General features: G+C 39.7%; 1 protein-coding gene across 4 annotated transcripts in view; it reads left to right on the top strand.

Moving 5' to 3' along the window:
* Positions 1–17,700, top strand: part of setdb1b (SET domain bifurcated histone lysine methyltransferase 1b) — a 40,534-nt gene extending 22,834 nt beyond the window's left edge. For 3 of the 4 annotated variants that reach the window (XM_034174661.1, XM_034174658.1, XM_034174657.1), the window contains exons 16-25: positions 52–168; positions 367–536; positions 5,482–5,721; positions 5,849–6,019; positions 14,701–14,831; positions 15,174–15,193; positions 15,312–15,430; positions 15,519–15,763; positions 17,111–17,199; positions 17,417–17,700. In XM_034174661.1, coding sequence (XP_034030552.1) covers positions 52–168; positions 367–536; positions 5,482–5,721; positions 5,849–6,019; positions 14,701–14,831; positions 15,174–15,193; positions 15,312–15,430; positions 15,519–15,763; positions 17,111–17,199; positions 17,417–17,534 — 1,420 coding nt within the window. In that variant the 3' untranslated portion in view covers positions 17,535–17,700. The remainder of the gene's footprint in view (positions 1–51; positions 169–366; positions 537–5,481; positions 5,722–5,848; positions 6,020–14,700; positions 14,832–15,173; positions 15,194–15,311; positions 15,431–15,518; positions 15,764–17,110; positions 17,200–17,416) is intronic. The other variant, XM_034174659.1, reaches the window with a different exon arrangement.
* Positions 17,701–18,811: the final 1,111 nt, after the last annotated feature.

Here is an 18,811-nt window from a genome sequence, read left to right as displayed (position 1 = left end):
CACATTTCTCCCAAGTTTACATTGTCATAATGGTTTTTGGTTTGATTGCAGGTCCAAATGCAGTTGCCATCAGCTCACCCTTCAGGCTACAGGCTGCACACCTGGGGGCCAGATCAACTCAAATGCAGGATTTTTGCATAAAAGACTAGAGGAGTGCCTCCCCACAGGGTCAGAAATTTGTGCATGTAAATCTGTAGAGACAGACCAAAGCATTTCTAACTTATGTTGTTCTCCATAGTAAAACAAAGTGACTCTGAGCTCTCCTTAAATCATAAAACTTTAATGTTAAATTTAACAGCTACAGTAATTAAGTTGATGTCCCAGAAAGCATCTCTCTTCCTCTCTTTCTCTCACATGCACCTTCAGGATCTACGAGTGTAATAAGAAGTGCAAATGCTCTCATCAGATGTGCACCAACCGTCTAGTGCAGCATGGATTGCAGGTGCGACTGCAGCTATTCAAAACCCAGAACAAAGGCTGGGGCATCCGCTGTCTGGATGACGTGGCTAAAGGCTCTTTTGTCTGCATCTATGCTGGTGAGAAAAGGGAAGAGACATGGGATGGGAAAAAAATTAACCACTATTCTATAAAGAATTAAATGAATAAGTGAATTAGTCATATTTTTTTATTGTTGTTTTAATAACTGGAACAGAGTCCTGTAACAACTCCTTCACACTAAATCTTCAGTCCTGTACAAATACTTAAAATTTTTTTTTTTTTTTTTTTTTTGAAGGAAAAATGACTAACTAGAGCTTTATTTTATTTATTTATTTTTAATTTTACTCATATGTACAAAGTGCATCTCAAAAAATTAGAATAGTAAGTCCCTTTGGCTCCTCCCTTGTTTTCACAAGGTGGATCTGCATGTGGATTTGACAGAGGTTTTACGTCGGATGCCCTTCCTGATGCAACTCCACATTACATGGAGAAATGTGGCGGGGTGGGGTTTGAGCCGGGAACCTTCCACACTGAAACCAAGCATATTAACCACTTGGCTGCACCACCTGCCTCAATAAAAGCTTTTGTACAAAGTGTTAAATTTCAGTGAGCGTGTTCAATACTTTTTCCCCTGTGTCATTCCATTTTATTAAACATAACTTAATTTCTGTACTTTTTTTGTTTTGGTGTCTGTGCATGTCCTTGAGTTGTTACTGACCTATGGTGAAAAATTCATTACAGGCGCCTTTAGAAATATTTTTACTGCAAAAAATTGACTTGTTCACTACTTTTTTACCAGCTGTGTGTGTATATCTCTCTGTCTCAGCACTGAAACAAAGTGCACTAACCACCACCCTACCACATCTCAAAAAATAATTAAAATTAGAATATCGTGGAAAAAGTTCATTTTTTCAATTATTTTAGAAAGTGGGAAGAGTGTGTGTGTGTATATGAACAAAAATATAAACACAACACATTTGTTTTTGCTCCCATTTTTCATTAGCTAAACTCAAAAGATGTAAAACATTTTCTATATACACACAAGACCTATTTCTGTCAAATATTGTTCACAAATCTAAGTCTGTGAGCATTTTTCCTTTGCTAAGATAATCCATCCCACCTCACAGGTGTGGCATATCAGGATGCTGATTAGACAGCGTGATTATTGGACAGATGTGCCTTTGGTTGGCCACACTAAAAAGCCACTCTGAAATGTTCAGTTTTATGAGGGAGTGTGTAATTGGCATGCTGACTGCAGGAATGTCCACCAGAGCTGTTGCCCGTGGTTTGAATGTTCATTTCTCTACCATAAGCTTTCTCCAAAGGTGTTTCAGAGAATTTGTCATTACATCCAACCGGCCTCACAACTGCAGACCATGTGTAACCACACCAGCCCAGTCACCCAGACAGCTGCTGCAACAATCGGTTTTCAGAACCAAATAATTTCTGCACAAGCAGTCAGAAACCATCTCAGGGAGCTCATCTGCATGCTCATCCTCCTCATCGGGGTCTCGACATGACTGCAGTTTGTCATTGTAACCGACGTGAGTGGGCAAAATGTTCACATTCGATGGCTTCTGGCTGCTGATCAACTCTATGGGAAGATGTGTTGCACTACGTAAGGCAAATGGTGGTCACACCAGATACTGACTGGTTTCCTGACCCCTCCAGATCTCCGCCCCCAATAAAGCAAAACTGCCCATTTCAGAATGGTGTTTTATTGTGGCCAGCCTAAGGCACACCTGTGCAGTAATCATGCTGTCTAATCAGCATCTTGATATGCCACACCTACAACCCCTGGCAAAAATTATGGAATCACCGGCCTCGGAGGATGTTCATTCAGTTGTTTAATTTTGTAGAAAAAAAGCAGATCACAGACATGACACAAAACTAAAGTCATTTCAAATGGCAACTTTCTGGCTTTAAGAAACACTAAGAAATCAAGAAAAAAGATTGTGGCAGTCAGTAACGGTTACTTTTTTAGACCAAGCAGAGGAAAAAAATATGGACTCACTCAATTCTGAGGAAAAAATTATGGAATCACCCTGTAAATTTTCATCTCCCAAATTAACACCTGCATCAAATCAGATCTGCTCATTGACATTGACCCTATGCCATGACATTGACCCTATGTGTCTTTTTGCAAGGAATGTTTTTGCAGTTTTGCTCTATGGCAAGATGCATTATCATCTTGAAAAATGATTTCATCATCCCCAAACATCCTTTCAATTGTCCAAAATATCAACATAAACTTGTGCATTTATTGATGATGTAATTACAGCCATCTCCCCAGTGCCTTTACCTGACATGCAGCCCCATATCATCAATGACTGTGGAAATTTACATGTTCCAGGCAGTCATCTTTATAAATCTCATTGGAAAGGCACCAAACAAAAGTTCCAGCATCATCACCTTGCCAAATGCAGATTCGAGATTCATCACTGAATATGACTTTCATCCAGTCATCCACAGTCCACAATTGCTTTTACTTAGCCCATTGTAACCTTGTTTTTTTCTGTTTAGGTGTTAATGATGCCTTTTGTTTAGCTTTTCTGTATGTAAATCCCATTTCCTTTAGGCAGTTTCTTACATTTCGGTCACAGACGTTGACTCCAGTTTCCTCCCATTCGTTCCTCATTTGTTTTGTTGTACATTTTTCGATTTTTGAGACATATTGCTTTAAGTTTTCTGTCTTGACGCTTTGATGTCTTCCTTGGTCTACCAGTATGTTTGCCTTTAACAACCTTCCCATGTTGTTTGTATTTGGTCCAGAGTTTAGACACAGCTGACTGTGAACAACCAACATCTTTTGCAACATTGCGTGATGATTTACTCTCTTTTAAGAGTTTGATAATCCTCTCCTTTATTTCAATTGACATCTCTCATGTTGGAGCCATGATTCATGTCAGTCCACTTGGTGCAACAGCCCTCCAAGGTGTGTTCACTCCTTTTTAGATGCAGACTAACGAGCAGATCTGATATGATGTAGGTGTTAGTTTTGGGGATGAAAATTTACAGGGTGATTCCATATTTTTTTCCTCTGCTTGGTCTAAAAAAGTAACCGTTACTGACTGCCACAATCTTTTTTTCTTGATTTCTTATAGTGTTTCTTAAAGCCAGAAAGTTGCCATTTGAAATGACTTTAATTTTGTGTCATGTCTGTGATCTGCTTTTTTTCTACAAAATTAAACAGCTGAATGAACATCCTCCGAGGCCGGTGATTCCATAATTTTTGCCAGGGGTTGTATGAGGTGTGATGGAATATCTCAGAAGTGCTCACTAACAGATTTTGACAGATTTGTGAACAATATTTGAGAGAAATAGGTATTTTGTGTATATAAAAAAAAGTTCTAAATCTTTAAGTTCAGCTCATGAAAAATGGCTGCAAAAACAAAAGTGTTTATTTTTTAGTGTATTAAAAGCGTGTATGATTTTATTTAGTAAGTTCATTGTACGTACGTAATACAGTTGTAAATACGTTAAAAATACATGGGTGACACAAGAAAGTGAAAACAGTTATTTCCATTGTGGTCCATTTTAAAAATCAAATAACTAAATAGGAGTAAAAAAATAAAATAATTATTCTGATAATACATTAAGACAGTAAATTAACAATTACTAGTTACATAATTAACAGGAAATTAAAGGGTTGAGTTCTTCCTCTAAAAACTGTTGAGGTCTTAGGTTTTAAAATCATTCTGGAATCACACACCATTGCAACTCATTATACAAACTTTGCACAATTTATTACCACCCTTGTAAAATGTCACCTACCTATTTTATAAACACTACCCAATCTAGAGCCCGTGGATCTTATTTTGTTTTATTTAATCAGGTTATTTATATGCCTTTGATTTGAGATAAAGATCTCTTTTACAACAGAGATCTGGACAGTTACAAAATTTCCAATTAACCTAATCTGCATGTCTTTGGATGTGGGGGGAAGCTGGAGCACCCGGAGGGAACCCATGCAAACTCCACGCAGAAAGGCCACAAGTGGGAATTGAGCCCATGATCTTCTTGCTGTGAGGCAACACTGCTAAAGCCACTGTGCTGCCCATGGGCAATGCGCTTGTAATATTCTAATTTTCTGAGTTGTACTTGAAATAGAACAGTGAACATGATTTGACATTTTGTGATGCATAAAGTTGATTTTACACTTATTTTTCTTTCTCAAGTGAGTCATTGCTGGAATGACCGGAAACACCCCTAAAAGAGTCTAGTTAGGAAAGTATTACAAAAAAGACATAGCAACCCCCCCCCCCTAAAATAAAATAAAATTGGAAATGTTTCACCTATGTGTTTGTTGCTTTGTTAGCAAAATTACTTGATAAACAATTAAGAATGTATCTTAGAAACGTTTACAATTTTAGAGTTGATCTGAATAAACACTTGACATTTTTATTAATTTTTTTCAATAATTGAACGTCTCATTTTTGCTGGTCATGCTAACTCATCCCTTCATGAATATGCATCACAATAAATAATCTTTGTAATTTGAAAGCTTAATAATTTGTAAGCTTTTGCTGAAAAACTGAACACACTGGTGATTTCATTTAAGGTTAAACTACAAACTAAAATGCTTCACTTACAAAAACTAATTTCAACACATTTATTTTTAAACACTAAAATATGTGCAAATTGTGTAGAAAATATTGTAAAATATGTGTAGATTTTGTTCCATGTATGACAAAGCATGGTAAAACACAGTTACTCAGAAAATATACCATATTTTCTGGAGAATAAGTCACAGTTTTTTTTTTTAAGGTGGGATGTCCTGTGACTTATACTCTAGTGGAAAAATCAAGTTTGTTGTTGTTATTAATACTAATAATAATAGCTGGGCTTCTTCAGGAATCAATGCACTATACAAAAGAAACTCTAATAATAAAAGTACACACTAGTCATCAGCTATGTTTCATTTTTGATGAAAACAAGAAAAAGATCATTCTTGAGGTATGTATGCATTTATAATGGGTTTGTTTATGAAAATGTGACTGTCAGGTGATTGAGGTTTTCACTGTTATTCTGTCACTTTACCAGGCAAGATCTTGACAGATGACTTTGCAGACAAGGAAGGTCTAGAAATGGGTGACGAGTACTTTGCTAACCTGGACCATATAGAAAGCGTGGAGAACTTCAAGGAGGGCTATGAGAGTGAGGCTCACTGTTCAGACAGTGAAGGCAGTGGCGTTGATGTGTCCAGGATGAATATCCAGCCTTCTTCCTTGGCATCGGGCAGTGCTTCACGGCTGCCCAAAAAGGGTAATGTCAGGCCCAAAAGTGAGTGCAATCAAGAAGGTTCTTGTTAAACCCGTTCAGTTAGTTAGTGTAGTTGTTTTCAAGACCCTGGTCGTGTTCTACTTTGTCATTCTTCATACCATCGCTCAGTTATTTTTCTCCTCCACAGCACGAAGCCCAGACTCATCAGGAGACAGCAACGATGACGATGACAGGGATTCCAAAAGTGAAGATGAAAGCGACAGTTCAGATGACACGTTTGTGAAGGAAAATTACTACAGCTCCAGTTCTGTGTGGAGGAGTTACACCACACGTGGCCAGCTCAAAGGCAACAAAGAAGGTGAGCCGCTTGCTTCTTCAGTGTGTAAAAAATTTCACCAAGGGCTCACTGAATTGTGCGCAGGTTTCAGCACTGTAGAAGCCATTTATAATGAGTGTATCCTTAATTGCAGTATTCTCTGAAACAGTTGGTGGTAGTAGTGAGAAATAGCAGTACTTATGCGTTTGCAACAATTTTATCCAAAGCATTTTACAGTCATATTAACAACAGTGCCACCAGCTTCAGTCCAAGGCCTGCTCAAACACCCAGCGTAGTTTTTCACCTAAAATGGTCACTCATTTATTTTTACTGTGGTGTAAGCTGATTTTGAATGTGGAGGAATAGAATGTGGGAGATCGGGAAAAATAACATCCCACCTGATCTACATAGTCGGCACTATTCAAAAGTGGAAGTGAACAAGATGTATCCCAATGTTTCAACATTGTGTAACTAATGTAAAAATCAAGGGGGCATCCTTGTGAACTAAATCTGGACATGCCTCAGCCTCCTCTCATCGGAACCCCTGCTTAATTTTTACTCCAGTTTTTAGTGGTGAGATTCAAGGTTGCAGTAAGGAGTAGATAGTTTAATAAGAGAGAGAGTAATGACCCACCTTATGTCAAAAGTGATTGATGGCCCTGTCAGCCAATCAGAATCGATGACGTCACTATGTCCTGCCCCCCTAAGCCCCTCCCCTAGTCCCGCCTCCAAGCCCCGCCCCTATGACATCACAGCCAATCAGAATCGATGACGTCACTATGTCACACCCCTAAGCCCCTCCCCCTAGTCCCGCCCCCAAGCCCCGCCCCCTATGACATCACCGCCAATCAGAATCGACTATGTCACTAAGCCCTGCCCCCCGTTATGACATCACAGCCAATCAGAATCGATGACGTCACTATGTCCCGCCCCTAAGCCCCTCCCCCTAGTCCCGCCCCTTATGATGTCACAGCCAATCAGAATCGATTACGGCACTATGTCCTGCCCCTAAGCCCCCGCCCCCGGCTCCTCCCCTAGTCCCGCCCCTGGCTCCTCCCCTAGCCCCACCCCCAAGCTCCTCCCCTAACCCCGCCCCAAGCACCGCCTCCAAGCCCTACCTCCCCTCCCACCCGGGTCTAATATTTTAATGTCATTTTATTTCATGAATTAAAGAATGATTAAAAATACCTAGATCTTTTTAATGTATTAAAGAATTAACTAATTCTGAAATAATTAAACATAAATCAGTGTCTATTATCTAATACCTCTTTAATATTTTTAATCCTTAAATTAAAGCGCCTCCTTTTATGGTTTTTTAATGCCTCAATTAAAGAAGGAATAAAAAATACCGTATCTTATGCATAATTATGGGAGGTTTTCTTCAATTTAATGATTAAACACAAATATTTTAATACGCCATTAATATTTCTTAATTCTTACATTATCGCGTTTCCTTTTCTGTTTTTTTAATTCGTAAATTAAAGAAGGGAAACAAATAGCCGTCTCTCTCGGGTGTAAGTCTTTGCAGCAAGACGGTCAAATACCCACGCATAGAGCCGCTCGCGGAAACATGACCCCACGGCTGTAATACCTGTTGCAGACGCTAGCTGTGTCTGTGTGTGCGTGCGTGCGTGTGTGTGTGTGTGTGTGTGTCAGGCCGGATGGTCTTTTATAACATAGTAGAGAAGCGTTTGTCACGCTTGTTTGAAGGCTGAAAAAACAAACCTCCTTCTCACTCACGCCAAATGGTGTTTCTTTTAAGATATCAGCCGATTGATCATGGTGCGCGGGACACCCGCTGATCGGAGATGCTGCCCCGAGGTGATGAACCCGAAAAATCAACAAACTTTGGTCTCACTCACGCCAAATGGTGTTTCTTTTAAGATATTACCTAGTCGATCAGGGGGCTGTGGGACACCCGCTGATCGGAGATGCCGCCCCAAGGTGATGAAGGCGGAAAAAAACAAAGTTTCTTCTCCGTCACTCCTGGCAGGGTGGCTGGGTGTCAGGCCAGATGGTATTTTTAGAGCAAAAGGTACCAGTAAGTGTTTTTCACAAAAAACCTTGTTTGAAAAACAATTTACCCTTTTCAACAATATTATAGGAAAGAACACAGGCTGTATAAGGTTTAGAATATGTGCTTTATTACATTCATTAAAGTCACACACACACAGAAAAAAGCAATTGTTCATGTTTATTAAACACAGCATACGTGAAGGAAAACATTAAGAAAAAAAGTACTTGTTCCAGTTACCTGAAGAAAAAAGCATATGTTCATGGTTATTAAACACAAATTTGGTCCACTTACATGAAGAAAAAAGCATACGTCCATGTTTATTAAAGGGTAACCATCAGGCTGTCGCCGTAAATTAGCTGATAGATGATTATTATGTCTCCAGCTGCGTATAATAAACTCAAGTCTGCTCAGTGCCACTTTTCTAAGGCAACAAGTTCGCATATTTTTTTTTGTAAAGTCAACTTATTATATTTTACACATTTTGGGATTCAAACATCAAATCCTTATCTCAACACTTCACGGTAACGTTCACATGCCAGCAGCTTGGATGTTAAGTCCTAAATCTAAACATTTTCTTTGCTCACTTGTATCGCTGCAAGTTCCTGCTTTACCACCTCATTCTGACCAAGAAACATCTGAAGTGGGTCAAAAAATAAATGAAACTGTTCTTGAAAGCAGCTTTCTCCTGGTTAGTTTTTAATACACCCTGAAGACATCAAGATTCTCTGATCAGATTTCTTGGGAGACTTTCCAAAAGGGAGACATCTATTGTTTTAATATGAAAATCAGCCGTCAGCATTTTATGTCAAGTGTTCCCTGAAAATCACACATAACTGAATGACGGAGAACTGAAGCAACAACTTTGAAGTTTCAAATAAAACAGGGTTCATCAGCATTTTCTGGTTTATCAGAATCTGAATCAGAACAGCTTTTAATGGCCAAGTATCCACAGAATACATGGAATTTGACTTTGGTTTGAGCCGCACTCTCTCTGTACACTGTAAATGCATGCAAACATACAAACGAATTAAGTTAACCAGACTCAGTTTTCAAGCTGTAGCTTCAAGAAAATTAAGTTGACCTGAATATAATGAATGAACAAAACTATTTTGAGAATTAAGCCGTCACTTGCTGGATGCTCACAGTAAATACATTACTGTAATTAAATTTTTTCAGTACAGCAAAATAAACAAGTTTCTGTAATCTAGATTTAATTTTTTCAGTACAGCAAAATAAACAAGTTACTGTAATCTAGATTTTAAGTGTATTTGAGTACTGCACACTCGCAATAATTAAGGTAATCAAATCTGCTTCAAGACAACATAAATTACTTTGTAAGGGAGCAAGTTTGCATTTTTTGATTATTTTCATTTTTAGTAAAGTCAACTTATTATATTTTACAGTGTAAGGCATGTAGAAATACCCTAAACAGCGAATAATCCGCAGTAAAATTTGTACAACGTGTTTTTAAAAACCGCTTGTAATTATGAAGAAACTAGTTTAGCTAACAACTGCTACAGAAAGGTGAACATTTATTAAAATGAATCTGAAATACACGAGTTGACCAACATTAGGAGGGTAAGAGTTCTAATGTTAAAACTCACTGTTGTTACTCCGCTGTTTTATGATTTGTAAAAGGCTGCACCAGGCACTTGAAAGTTGCACATTTCCGACCAATTCTGTCAAAAAACATTAACAGCCTGGGAGCCGACACACTGCTGTCAGTGTGACAAGAGGAAAGTGTGTCATGTAGAATCTTTGCATTTGTTCAGAGCGTATAATTATAAATCTCAAGTCGTTTTAACATGGATAAAGATTTAAGTTCCACTGAAAACACACAGAAGCTGTAATTTTTACAATTCACACGCCGTATCTTTGATAGAAACAGTCGGTGGTCATTTATTGAGAAATCTAACTGGCGGAGGGTTTTACGCTTTAAACGCTTATTTGGTTGTGAAAAGCTCCACAAAAACTTATACTTTTCGAGCTGATGCTGACTGTTTGCATAAATTTTTGGCTGAGTGGGGAAACATCTGACATTATATATCCAATATGTTTTTTCTTACTTTATGGACCTTTAAAAACTTTAGTCATATTACTAAATCATTGTTTTTCTTTTTTTCTTACCTCATGAAGGCGACTCTCTCTCTCTCCGGCTCCCCGTGTCGTCTAATAACCCTCTGGGCTTAATTTGTCGGCCTGAATTCTTCTTCTCGTTAAACCAGAAAAACTTTTTATGCATCGCAATTATTCTCTCTCAAAAACATTCATTAATACCAGTCCAAAATATCCTCGAACCTCCGGGCATCTTGCAGGAGCGACGGTCACGTCTCGCCACAAACTGAAAGAAAAGATGCGACTTATTAAATATTTAGCCTACACTTTAAAAAAAAACGTCATGATGTGATTTTTTTCTTCTTACCGTGTAACACGAGTCCGTCCCCGCGGCGCCCTGTTGACGGTTCGACAGACCTCCGTCGGTTATAACACACCAGCTCCGCGTTATTAACCTGTATTTTTAATATAAATGAGATTTCAGAGGGTTTTATATCTCTGCTGCTGTGTCTGGGGGAAAAAAAACTTGATTAAACAGCGTTAAATAAACTCCTAACAGAATATCCACAAACTGTAACACAGACCATACTTATTAATGAAATATTTACACTTTAAAAAGTTATGAGTTGATTTTCTTACGTCATAAAGGAGAGTCTGTCCCTGGTGCGTCGTGTCGTCTAAATGATCCTCTGGGGTTAATTTGTCAGGCCGAATTCTTCTGCTCCATCAGAATAAACTTTTCTCACCGTGGGGCTCTATATCTAACAAAAAAACATCATTTAAAAAATGTTTTTACCGCCGAGGATCTTTTAAAAAAAAAAAAAAAACAGAAGCATTTCTATCAAAAGATTACTTAATTCACTTGCCGTGAAAGAAAACTTCATCCCGAGAGAATGAATGTCTGCTCCGGTCAGCGGTCAGCGGTTGGAATGAAGGAAAAACACTGCAGCAGGAGGCGGGACAGGAAAACTGGACCAGCCTCCGGATTTAGCCTGACACCTCGGACCGAGGGACACAGCAGGACCTCATAAAAATATTGCTTCAAACGGGATCTGTGACGCTGGCCCGGTTTGTCAAAAGAGGTGCGACCTTTTGCGCTAAACACCCCAAATACACACACGCACACACTTTTAAGACGCAAATATCCCCAGCCCCGCGCGTGTAGTGGTCCCATATTATGAACAAAAGTGGATGGATAGCAAAGTCATGACGGATAATACAGAAATAGTGGACCTTTTAATAGTTGCACTAAAAGAATAAAACGCTACTCACAGGAGAATTAGTTTTCCCAGCTTCAGCCCGTCTTATTCCAGACATGTCAGAAACCACATGAACAAAACATCTACATATCTTTAACACCAAAGAGATTTAAATATATCCGTACATACATATGTACATACTCATATTTTTTCCCATTTCTATTTCCATGTCTCCTTTTTGTGAATATTTACAAATAAAATAAAGGTCACTGCGTGTATTAAATATATATCAGCGCCACCGGGGTGTCGTACCAAGATGTGCTGTCTTTATACACCGAAAATACTATCGCAAACGATGATCTGGTTTCTGATTTTGTGAAAAGATAAGGGGCAATACCTCCTGTATCCAGCTACAAGGACCTTCGCACACTTTTAAATGCTGTGACAGCTTGTGTTAACCTTTGATCCTAATTTTTTTTTTTTTATGTTTTTTCACGTGAAAATGTAACCCCTGTCTTAGGACAACCTCCTGATCATACCTTTTAAAATTTTATCGCTTTTGCATGCTTTAAAACATTGTTATTAAGTACAGAAAGAAGTGTTAATCTTTGATCCTAAATTTTTTTTGTTTTTTTTTTTCACCTGAAAATGGGTTGGATGTGTGAGAGCGGTCTTCCGATCATACCTTTAAAGTTTTACCGCGTTTGGATAATTTAAAACGTCGTTATTAAGCGCAGAAAGAAGCGTTGACCTTTGACCTTGAATTTTTTATGTGCGTTTTTTGTGAAAAAATGCTTCTGGTGTGTTGAGAACGCTCTCCCGATCATACCTTTAAAGTTTTACCGCGTTTGGACGCGTTTAAAAATTGTCACGGCTCGTGTTAATCTTTGATCCTAAAATTTTTTAATGTTTTTTTTGCCTGAAAACGGACCGGATGTGTTGAGAGTGGCCTCCCGATCATACCTTTAAAGTTTTATCGCGTATGCACGCGTTTAAATATTGTCCCTCACATAAAACATGTTCAAGCTAAAATATCTAAAAATATTTCTAGTACCCTCAACAAAGCAAAAATATTTATTGAATTACTGACAGGGTATCATAAAGGTAATGGTCGAAGTGAGGATTTGTAAATGTTGCCTCAAACTTCCACGCAGTAATTCAGATATGGCAAAACAAGTGAATGATATAAAATATGTAGAGCTTTGTAATTCAATAAATATTGGAGGCGGTGCTTGGGGCGGGGTTAGGGGAGGAGCTTGGGGGTGGGGCTAGGGGAGGAGCCAGGGGCGGGACTAGGGGAGGAGTCGGGGCGGGGGCTTAGGGGCAGGACATAGTGACGTAATCGATTCTGATTGGCTGTGACGTCATAAGGGGCGGGGCTTGGAGGCGGGACATACTGACGTCATCAATTCTGATTGGCTGTGACGTCATAACGGGGAGCGGGGATTAGTGACGTAGTCGATTCTGATTGGCTGTGATGTCATAGGGGGCGGGGCTTGGAGGCGGGACTGGGGGCTTAGGGGCGGGACATAGTGACGTAATCGATTCTGATTGGCTGTGATGTCATAGGGGGCGGGGCTTGGAGGCGGGACTAGGGGATGGGCTTAGGGGCGGGACATAGTGACGTCATCGATTCTGATTGGCTGACAGTGCCATCAATCACTTTTGACATAAGGTGGGTCATTACTCTCTCTCTGATAAGGCATGGGACCCGTGTTGAGACATTTAAGAGCTGTGAGGGAGTGTCAAAGTGCATGATGAATGATATGATTAACTCTCTAACATTGCTGTTTGTATGTGGTAGCTTATGTTTTATACTTTTTTCTTAACTCTGTTTGCCCTCTTGACTTTTCCAATCAAGTGTATAAAATCCACCTTAAAGTTTGACTGGATGTTCTTTCACACCACTATGTTGCTCTTGTAAGAAAAAGGAAAAATAAGGTTGCTTTTATCTTCCAAAGAAGAATATATCCTCCGTTAACTGACAATGAAAATATTTTAGAAAAAGATCCCATGTGACATCTCACTCAAGTTGTTGTCTCATGTATTTAATGATCTGAACACATGTGATCTGTGAACATCTACTATAGCTGAGCATTTGCTGAGAGTCCTGAAGTTCCAAACATGAGTACATGAGTTTTAGGGACCTGCATTGACTGTGTAGTGAAAATGTTTTCAGTGTGTTTCAATGTGCTAGGGCTGCGAAAACTCAGCGGATACACGAAATTCCACGGATTTCATCATGGGGGAGTGGGGAGGTGTTAGTGTTTTACTCTGTAATCGTGATTGTCACTGAGTTTTTAAAATGTCTGTCGCAAAGTGTTCTTTTTTTTACAACATTGTGCAAGTTTTATAAGTTCGCGGTAGTCTGCGGACACTGATCTGTATATTACAGATACAGTTACGGATCCGCAGAGTTTCAAAGAGAAAAATCCCTCTCAGAGCCTGGCTGACAGTTGTCGTAAAGCGGGAGTGGTTTGTTGCTGCAGCAACGCTGTGTGGCTCCTGCGCGAAGCTTAAGCTAAGTGTAGCATGTGGACATCACAAACCTTTAGAGCTCTAAAGTTTTTAAAAGAATAATTGTGCAGCATGTCTGTGTCACAGACCGACATCGGACAGAGAGAAGATGGCGAGAAACACTGTTTGAAAAAGTCTGATAAGGACAAGAATTTGTGGAATTGTCGCTGGCTTCATCAACACACCTGAAAGAAACGGGAAAAGTGAACTGTAAACACGGTAAGAATTTTTCTCTCTAGAAAATAAACGTGCTGTTCAAACAGGATTTTAGAAAACGTGACTTTTTTCATCAATCTAGACTTTCTTTCATTGAAAAAAGACTGTGGCATTGAATGGATTTACATGAATTTACACAAGAATGTGAATTTTTATTAATGTAGACTTTTTTCGTTGGAAAAAGACTGTGGCTTTGAGTGGATTTACATGAATTTACACAAGAATATGTGGCCTTTTTACTATACAGTACGTTGTTGATATTTTACCATGATTTTCAAAATATTCTCCAAGCTTTAGCTGTGGTTTTTTAAATGCTATAACAGTCTTTTCAGTCTTCATGAATTTTATGTAGTTTAATTGTTCAGAGTTAATGCATTATTTGGTTTACAATTAAATGGAAAATCATTCCAGGTCCTACTTCCATGTCATATTCTGTTATTTCAACATAATCATTGACAGTTCTAATGAAAGGTTGAATACAGGGTCATTTAAATATGCACTAATTTTGAGATTTTTTTGTTCAGGAGATGCTGAAAATGTATCATTAGATAAATAAATTTATTTGGTTTCTGGGATCCCACAGGGCCCGAGGCCCCCAGGAGCCCCTGCACGTTTTCCTAGGATTTCACAATTTTAATTTCTGAGCCCTGGTGCTTCCTCAGCTGCCAATTAAACAGTCAGATTTGTCTTTTGAAACACCGTTCTCTTACCTGCCTCAGGGAGTCAAGACAGTAAAGATGGATTGAATCAGCCAGCCAGAGCAGCTGATGATGAAAAACCTCCATCTATGCCAGAGGAGACGGGGAAAAGCAAAGTGGCTTCTTGGCTTACCAGCCAGGGAATGAAGAAGGTGACGGCACAGAGAAAATCAAACAACACTGTTCCTTTTGGCTGGTATATTTCTTGTGACTCTGGGGAATATAACACAAGCTTGTAATATATATCTGTGTGTGTGTGTGTGTGTGTGTGTGTGTGTGTGTGTGTGTGTGTGTGTGTGTGTGTGTGTGTGTGTGTGTGTGTGTGTGTGGTGTGTGTGTGTGTGTGTGTGTGTGTGTGTGTGTGTGTGTGTGTGTGTGTGTGGCAGTCTCCTGTAAGAATATAACCTTGCATTTGTAGTATTTTTTTTTTCTTTCCAAATCATGTTAGAAGAGGAGATTGTGATTGATATTCTCTCTTCTGTTTTTATTTCCAGGATGCTGTTGACAGCAAGAGGTGTGTTGGGATTATTTTTTTAAATTTGCTTAAATAGACCCCATCTACCTATGATTCTATAACACAGCAAGGAATTTATATTACAGAAAGTTGTTGGGAGTAATTCTCTTTCTTCTAGTCAGGTGAAGACTGATCCATTAAAGAAACAGGACGTGATGACACTTTCTGACAGTGATGATGTTCAGACCATTAGCTCGGGTTCTGAAGACAACAAGGAGAGGGAGAAAGCCGCTCAGGGTAAGAAGAAGAGGAGAGAGGGGGTAGAATGTAAAATTGTCTTGTCATCTTTTATTCTGTTTTTGTTGTTGATGTTCTTGTGCTTCAGTGGTGACTAAAAAGCAGACAGCAGTGAAATCAACGCGCGGTATTGCCCTCAAACCCAGCCACAGCATGATGGTAAAAACAGGTGCACCTCGAGGCGGGGGAGGGCAGGGAGGAAAAGGGCAGCAGGGACAGCCTGGAGGAGGGGGAGAGAACAATGGCAAAAGCACCCGTCTGTTCTTCGATGGCGAAGAATCATGCTACATCATCGACGCTAAGCTTGAAGGCAATCTTGGACGTTACCTCAATGTAAGTAGTGCTGAAAGTTGATTGAAAGGTTCTTGCATTGGTCAATCTCCGTAGGATCCAAAACCAAACTGTTTGCCGCTCAGTGAGGAGGGTGCTCTGGTTTTACACTCAGGAACTCAACTGTCAAAGACATACAAGCTCTTTGGGTACTTCTTCAGCACAAGGGCAGAATTCAGCAGGGCTTCTGCATGCACACACAGATGTGTGCAAAGGATCCTTGGGTCAGGTCCTCAGTCAGCCAGGAAACTTCACTAATGTTGCGGCCGCATGTTGATGGTAGAGAAACTGGTGTATCAGTTGTTACAGCAGAGTCACTGTTGATCGCGCCAGCAGACTGTAGATGTTGACATGAGATACTGCAATTTTCTAGTCGTGTCAGTGGGATGGACAATAATTTGAATTGACATACACAACAGCATTTTGCGTAATGTTATATCAATACAGAAAGCTGCATTAATGAACAAATGAAAAACATCTGGATTACTGTCTGCCGAATACAGCCAACATCTGAATGCAGCTTTACGTGCCCTTGAGCAAAATGTTCTTAAGGCACAGTTTGCTCCTCGTGTGCACTTGTGTCCCTTGTTTAGCAGCACCGGTGTGTGTGTGTGTGTGTGTGTGTGTGTGTGTGTGTGTGTGTGTGTGTGTGTGTGTGTGTGTGTGTGTGTGTGTGTGTGTGTGTGTGTGTGTGTGTGTGTGTGTGTGTGTGTGTGTGTGTGTGTGGAGGGGGAGATAACTCATTTCCACTATAAGTTGCTTTTAATATTTGCCATCAAATGCTCAACAGTGTATTGAATTGTTAGGACCCCTTCACATATAACACAAAAGACGCAGAAGCCGGAAGAAAATCTGTGAACCAAAAACAAAATGGGGAACTGCAAAACATTCCATCTACTGTCGGGAGGGACATACGGGTAGACAGGCGTGCGCGATACTGCGGCAATGGTATCATGCACGCTTGTGTTCGCGCGCACGAACACAGTGCGAGCACATGGAAAGTTGCGCACACAGCAGCGGAGCAAAAATTAATAAAACACCACAGTTTCTAATATTAATTCCTGTTATAAAGAGCGGATTTTTAGCCTCCGCCTAGACGTACACCAAGGAGTAATGAAATGATGCAGTCCACACATCGCCGCTTGTGTGCGTGAATGGTTGCAGCGACAGCTGTACGAGGCATTTGAGGCGGCTCCTATTTTTCATGAATGGCATGCAATTCCTCCTTCATGCGCTAGTCTGCTTCAATCGTGTTTTGTGTGAAGGGGCCCTTAGTTATGGTTCAGACAGTTTTAACATTGCTGTGTGTTTACATTTTCTTTCGTCCTCTGTCCTCTCTTTGATTTACAGCACAGCTGTAGTCCCAACCTCTTTGTCCAGAATGTGTTTGTGGACACACATGACTTGCGCTTCCCCTGGGTGGCGTTCTTTGCCAGCAAGTGAGTTCTTTAAGTTAAAGCCAATATGTGGTCCATGACTATTATCAGAATACACAGGAGCCTCGTGGGAGGTTGTTGTTGCCTTTAGGACAACATTTAGAGCATTTTAAACCATTTTATGATTTGTAAAGTAAAAGCACTGACAGACTGATAACGATCAGTGTGCTGAGTTATGATGGTTTGGATGTGTACTGACTTTGCTGTGTTTTATGTGAAGGCGTATCCGGGCCGGCACAGAGCTGACGTGGGACTATAACTACGAGGTGGGCAGCGTGGAGGGCAAAGTGCTGCTGTGCTGCTGCGGCTCCACCGAGTGCCGAGGACGACTGCTGTGATCTGAATCTCAACACTCAATGCTTCTTTTTGTTTTAGTTATGTGTGTTATTACTGATACTTTTGTTGCATTTATTTTGTATTGATATGTATCATGTTAACTTTCACTTTGTCCATGAAGTTTCCTCAGCTTTATGTGATAATAAATTTTCATTTTCTTCAGTGAAATCTTCATTGTGTATGGCTTTCTTTTTGTGCAACAAGGTGTAAATTATTTTATACAAAGCACTTTTGTTATTACAGATTTATTCAAAGTGCAAAACTAAATAAACACTGTAAAATGCAGTAAGTGAATAGATAGATGAGTCCATCTCCAGTACTACAAGTAACCAAGATAAAAGCATTTAATGAGGACACACTAATGTAATCTGATGAACTGATCTATCAAAAAAAAAATGTTCATGTGCTGTCCTAATAACCATACCTGTCACCTCCTGGATGGTTCACAGATGATGGATTAGGTGCAGGTGTGCTTAATGTCTGCATACACATGTACTAAGTAAAGAGAAATAAAGTTTTCCGATTACATACTAAAACATGATCACAAGTTCAGGCAACACTGAGGAAGGATTTTGTACAGTGAGTGTGTGGTTTTGAAGTTACATGTAGCTTGAAATGAGCTTTTTGGTCAATTTCTAAAGAATATCTGCTTATATCTAATACTGCTGTCTGAACAGCTGGGCTACTTGGTGATGGTCTAGTGGTTAAAGCGTTGGGCTTGAGTCCAGATGACCCTCAGTTCAAATCCCAGCCTGACTGGAAAATCACTTAAGGGCCCGTGGATAAGGTCCCTAATCCCCTAGTTGCTTCCGGTGTGTAGTGAGTACCTTGTATGGCAGCAGCCTTGCATCGGGGTGAATATGAGGCATATTTGTACATTTTTGAGCATCTTAAAAGCACTATATAAATGCAGTCCATTTAGTGGTGGCACATCACCTTTTTTTTTTTTTTTTTTTTTTGAGGGTGCAAACTTACACTGTAGACTTGCATTGTAACCTCATCTGCTGTCAGGCTGCAGCTACGTGTATAATGTCAGCGTAGATTATGTTTGCCTAAAACAGACACCAGACCACAAACATTAGCATTACTATCTTCATGACAATATCCCAGGGATTACATAAATAATGTAGCCCACACTTGCTTCATTTTTTGACTTCATAATGTAATTTATAAGCTCAGTGAAGATTATGTCCACATGTTGACCATTCATGAGTGATAAGGCATCAGACTTCAAAGTTGAACATTGTGAGTTCAAATCCCCATGGCACCTGAAGTTTTT

The sequence above is a fragment of the Thalassophryne amazonica genome, chromosome 7 (genome assembly GCF_902500255.1).
Source record: "Thalassophryne amazonica chromosome 7, fThaAma1.1, whole genome shotgun sequence".
Taxonomy (NCBI): Eukaryota; Metazoa; Chordata; class Actinopteri; order Batrachoidiformes; family Batrachoididae; genus Thalassophryne; species Thalassophryne amazonica.
Note: the sequence above shows the minus strand (reverse complement) of the source record. Positions and strands in the feature narration are given on the sequence as shown.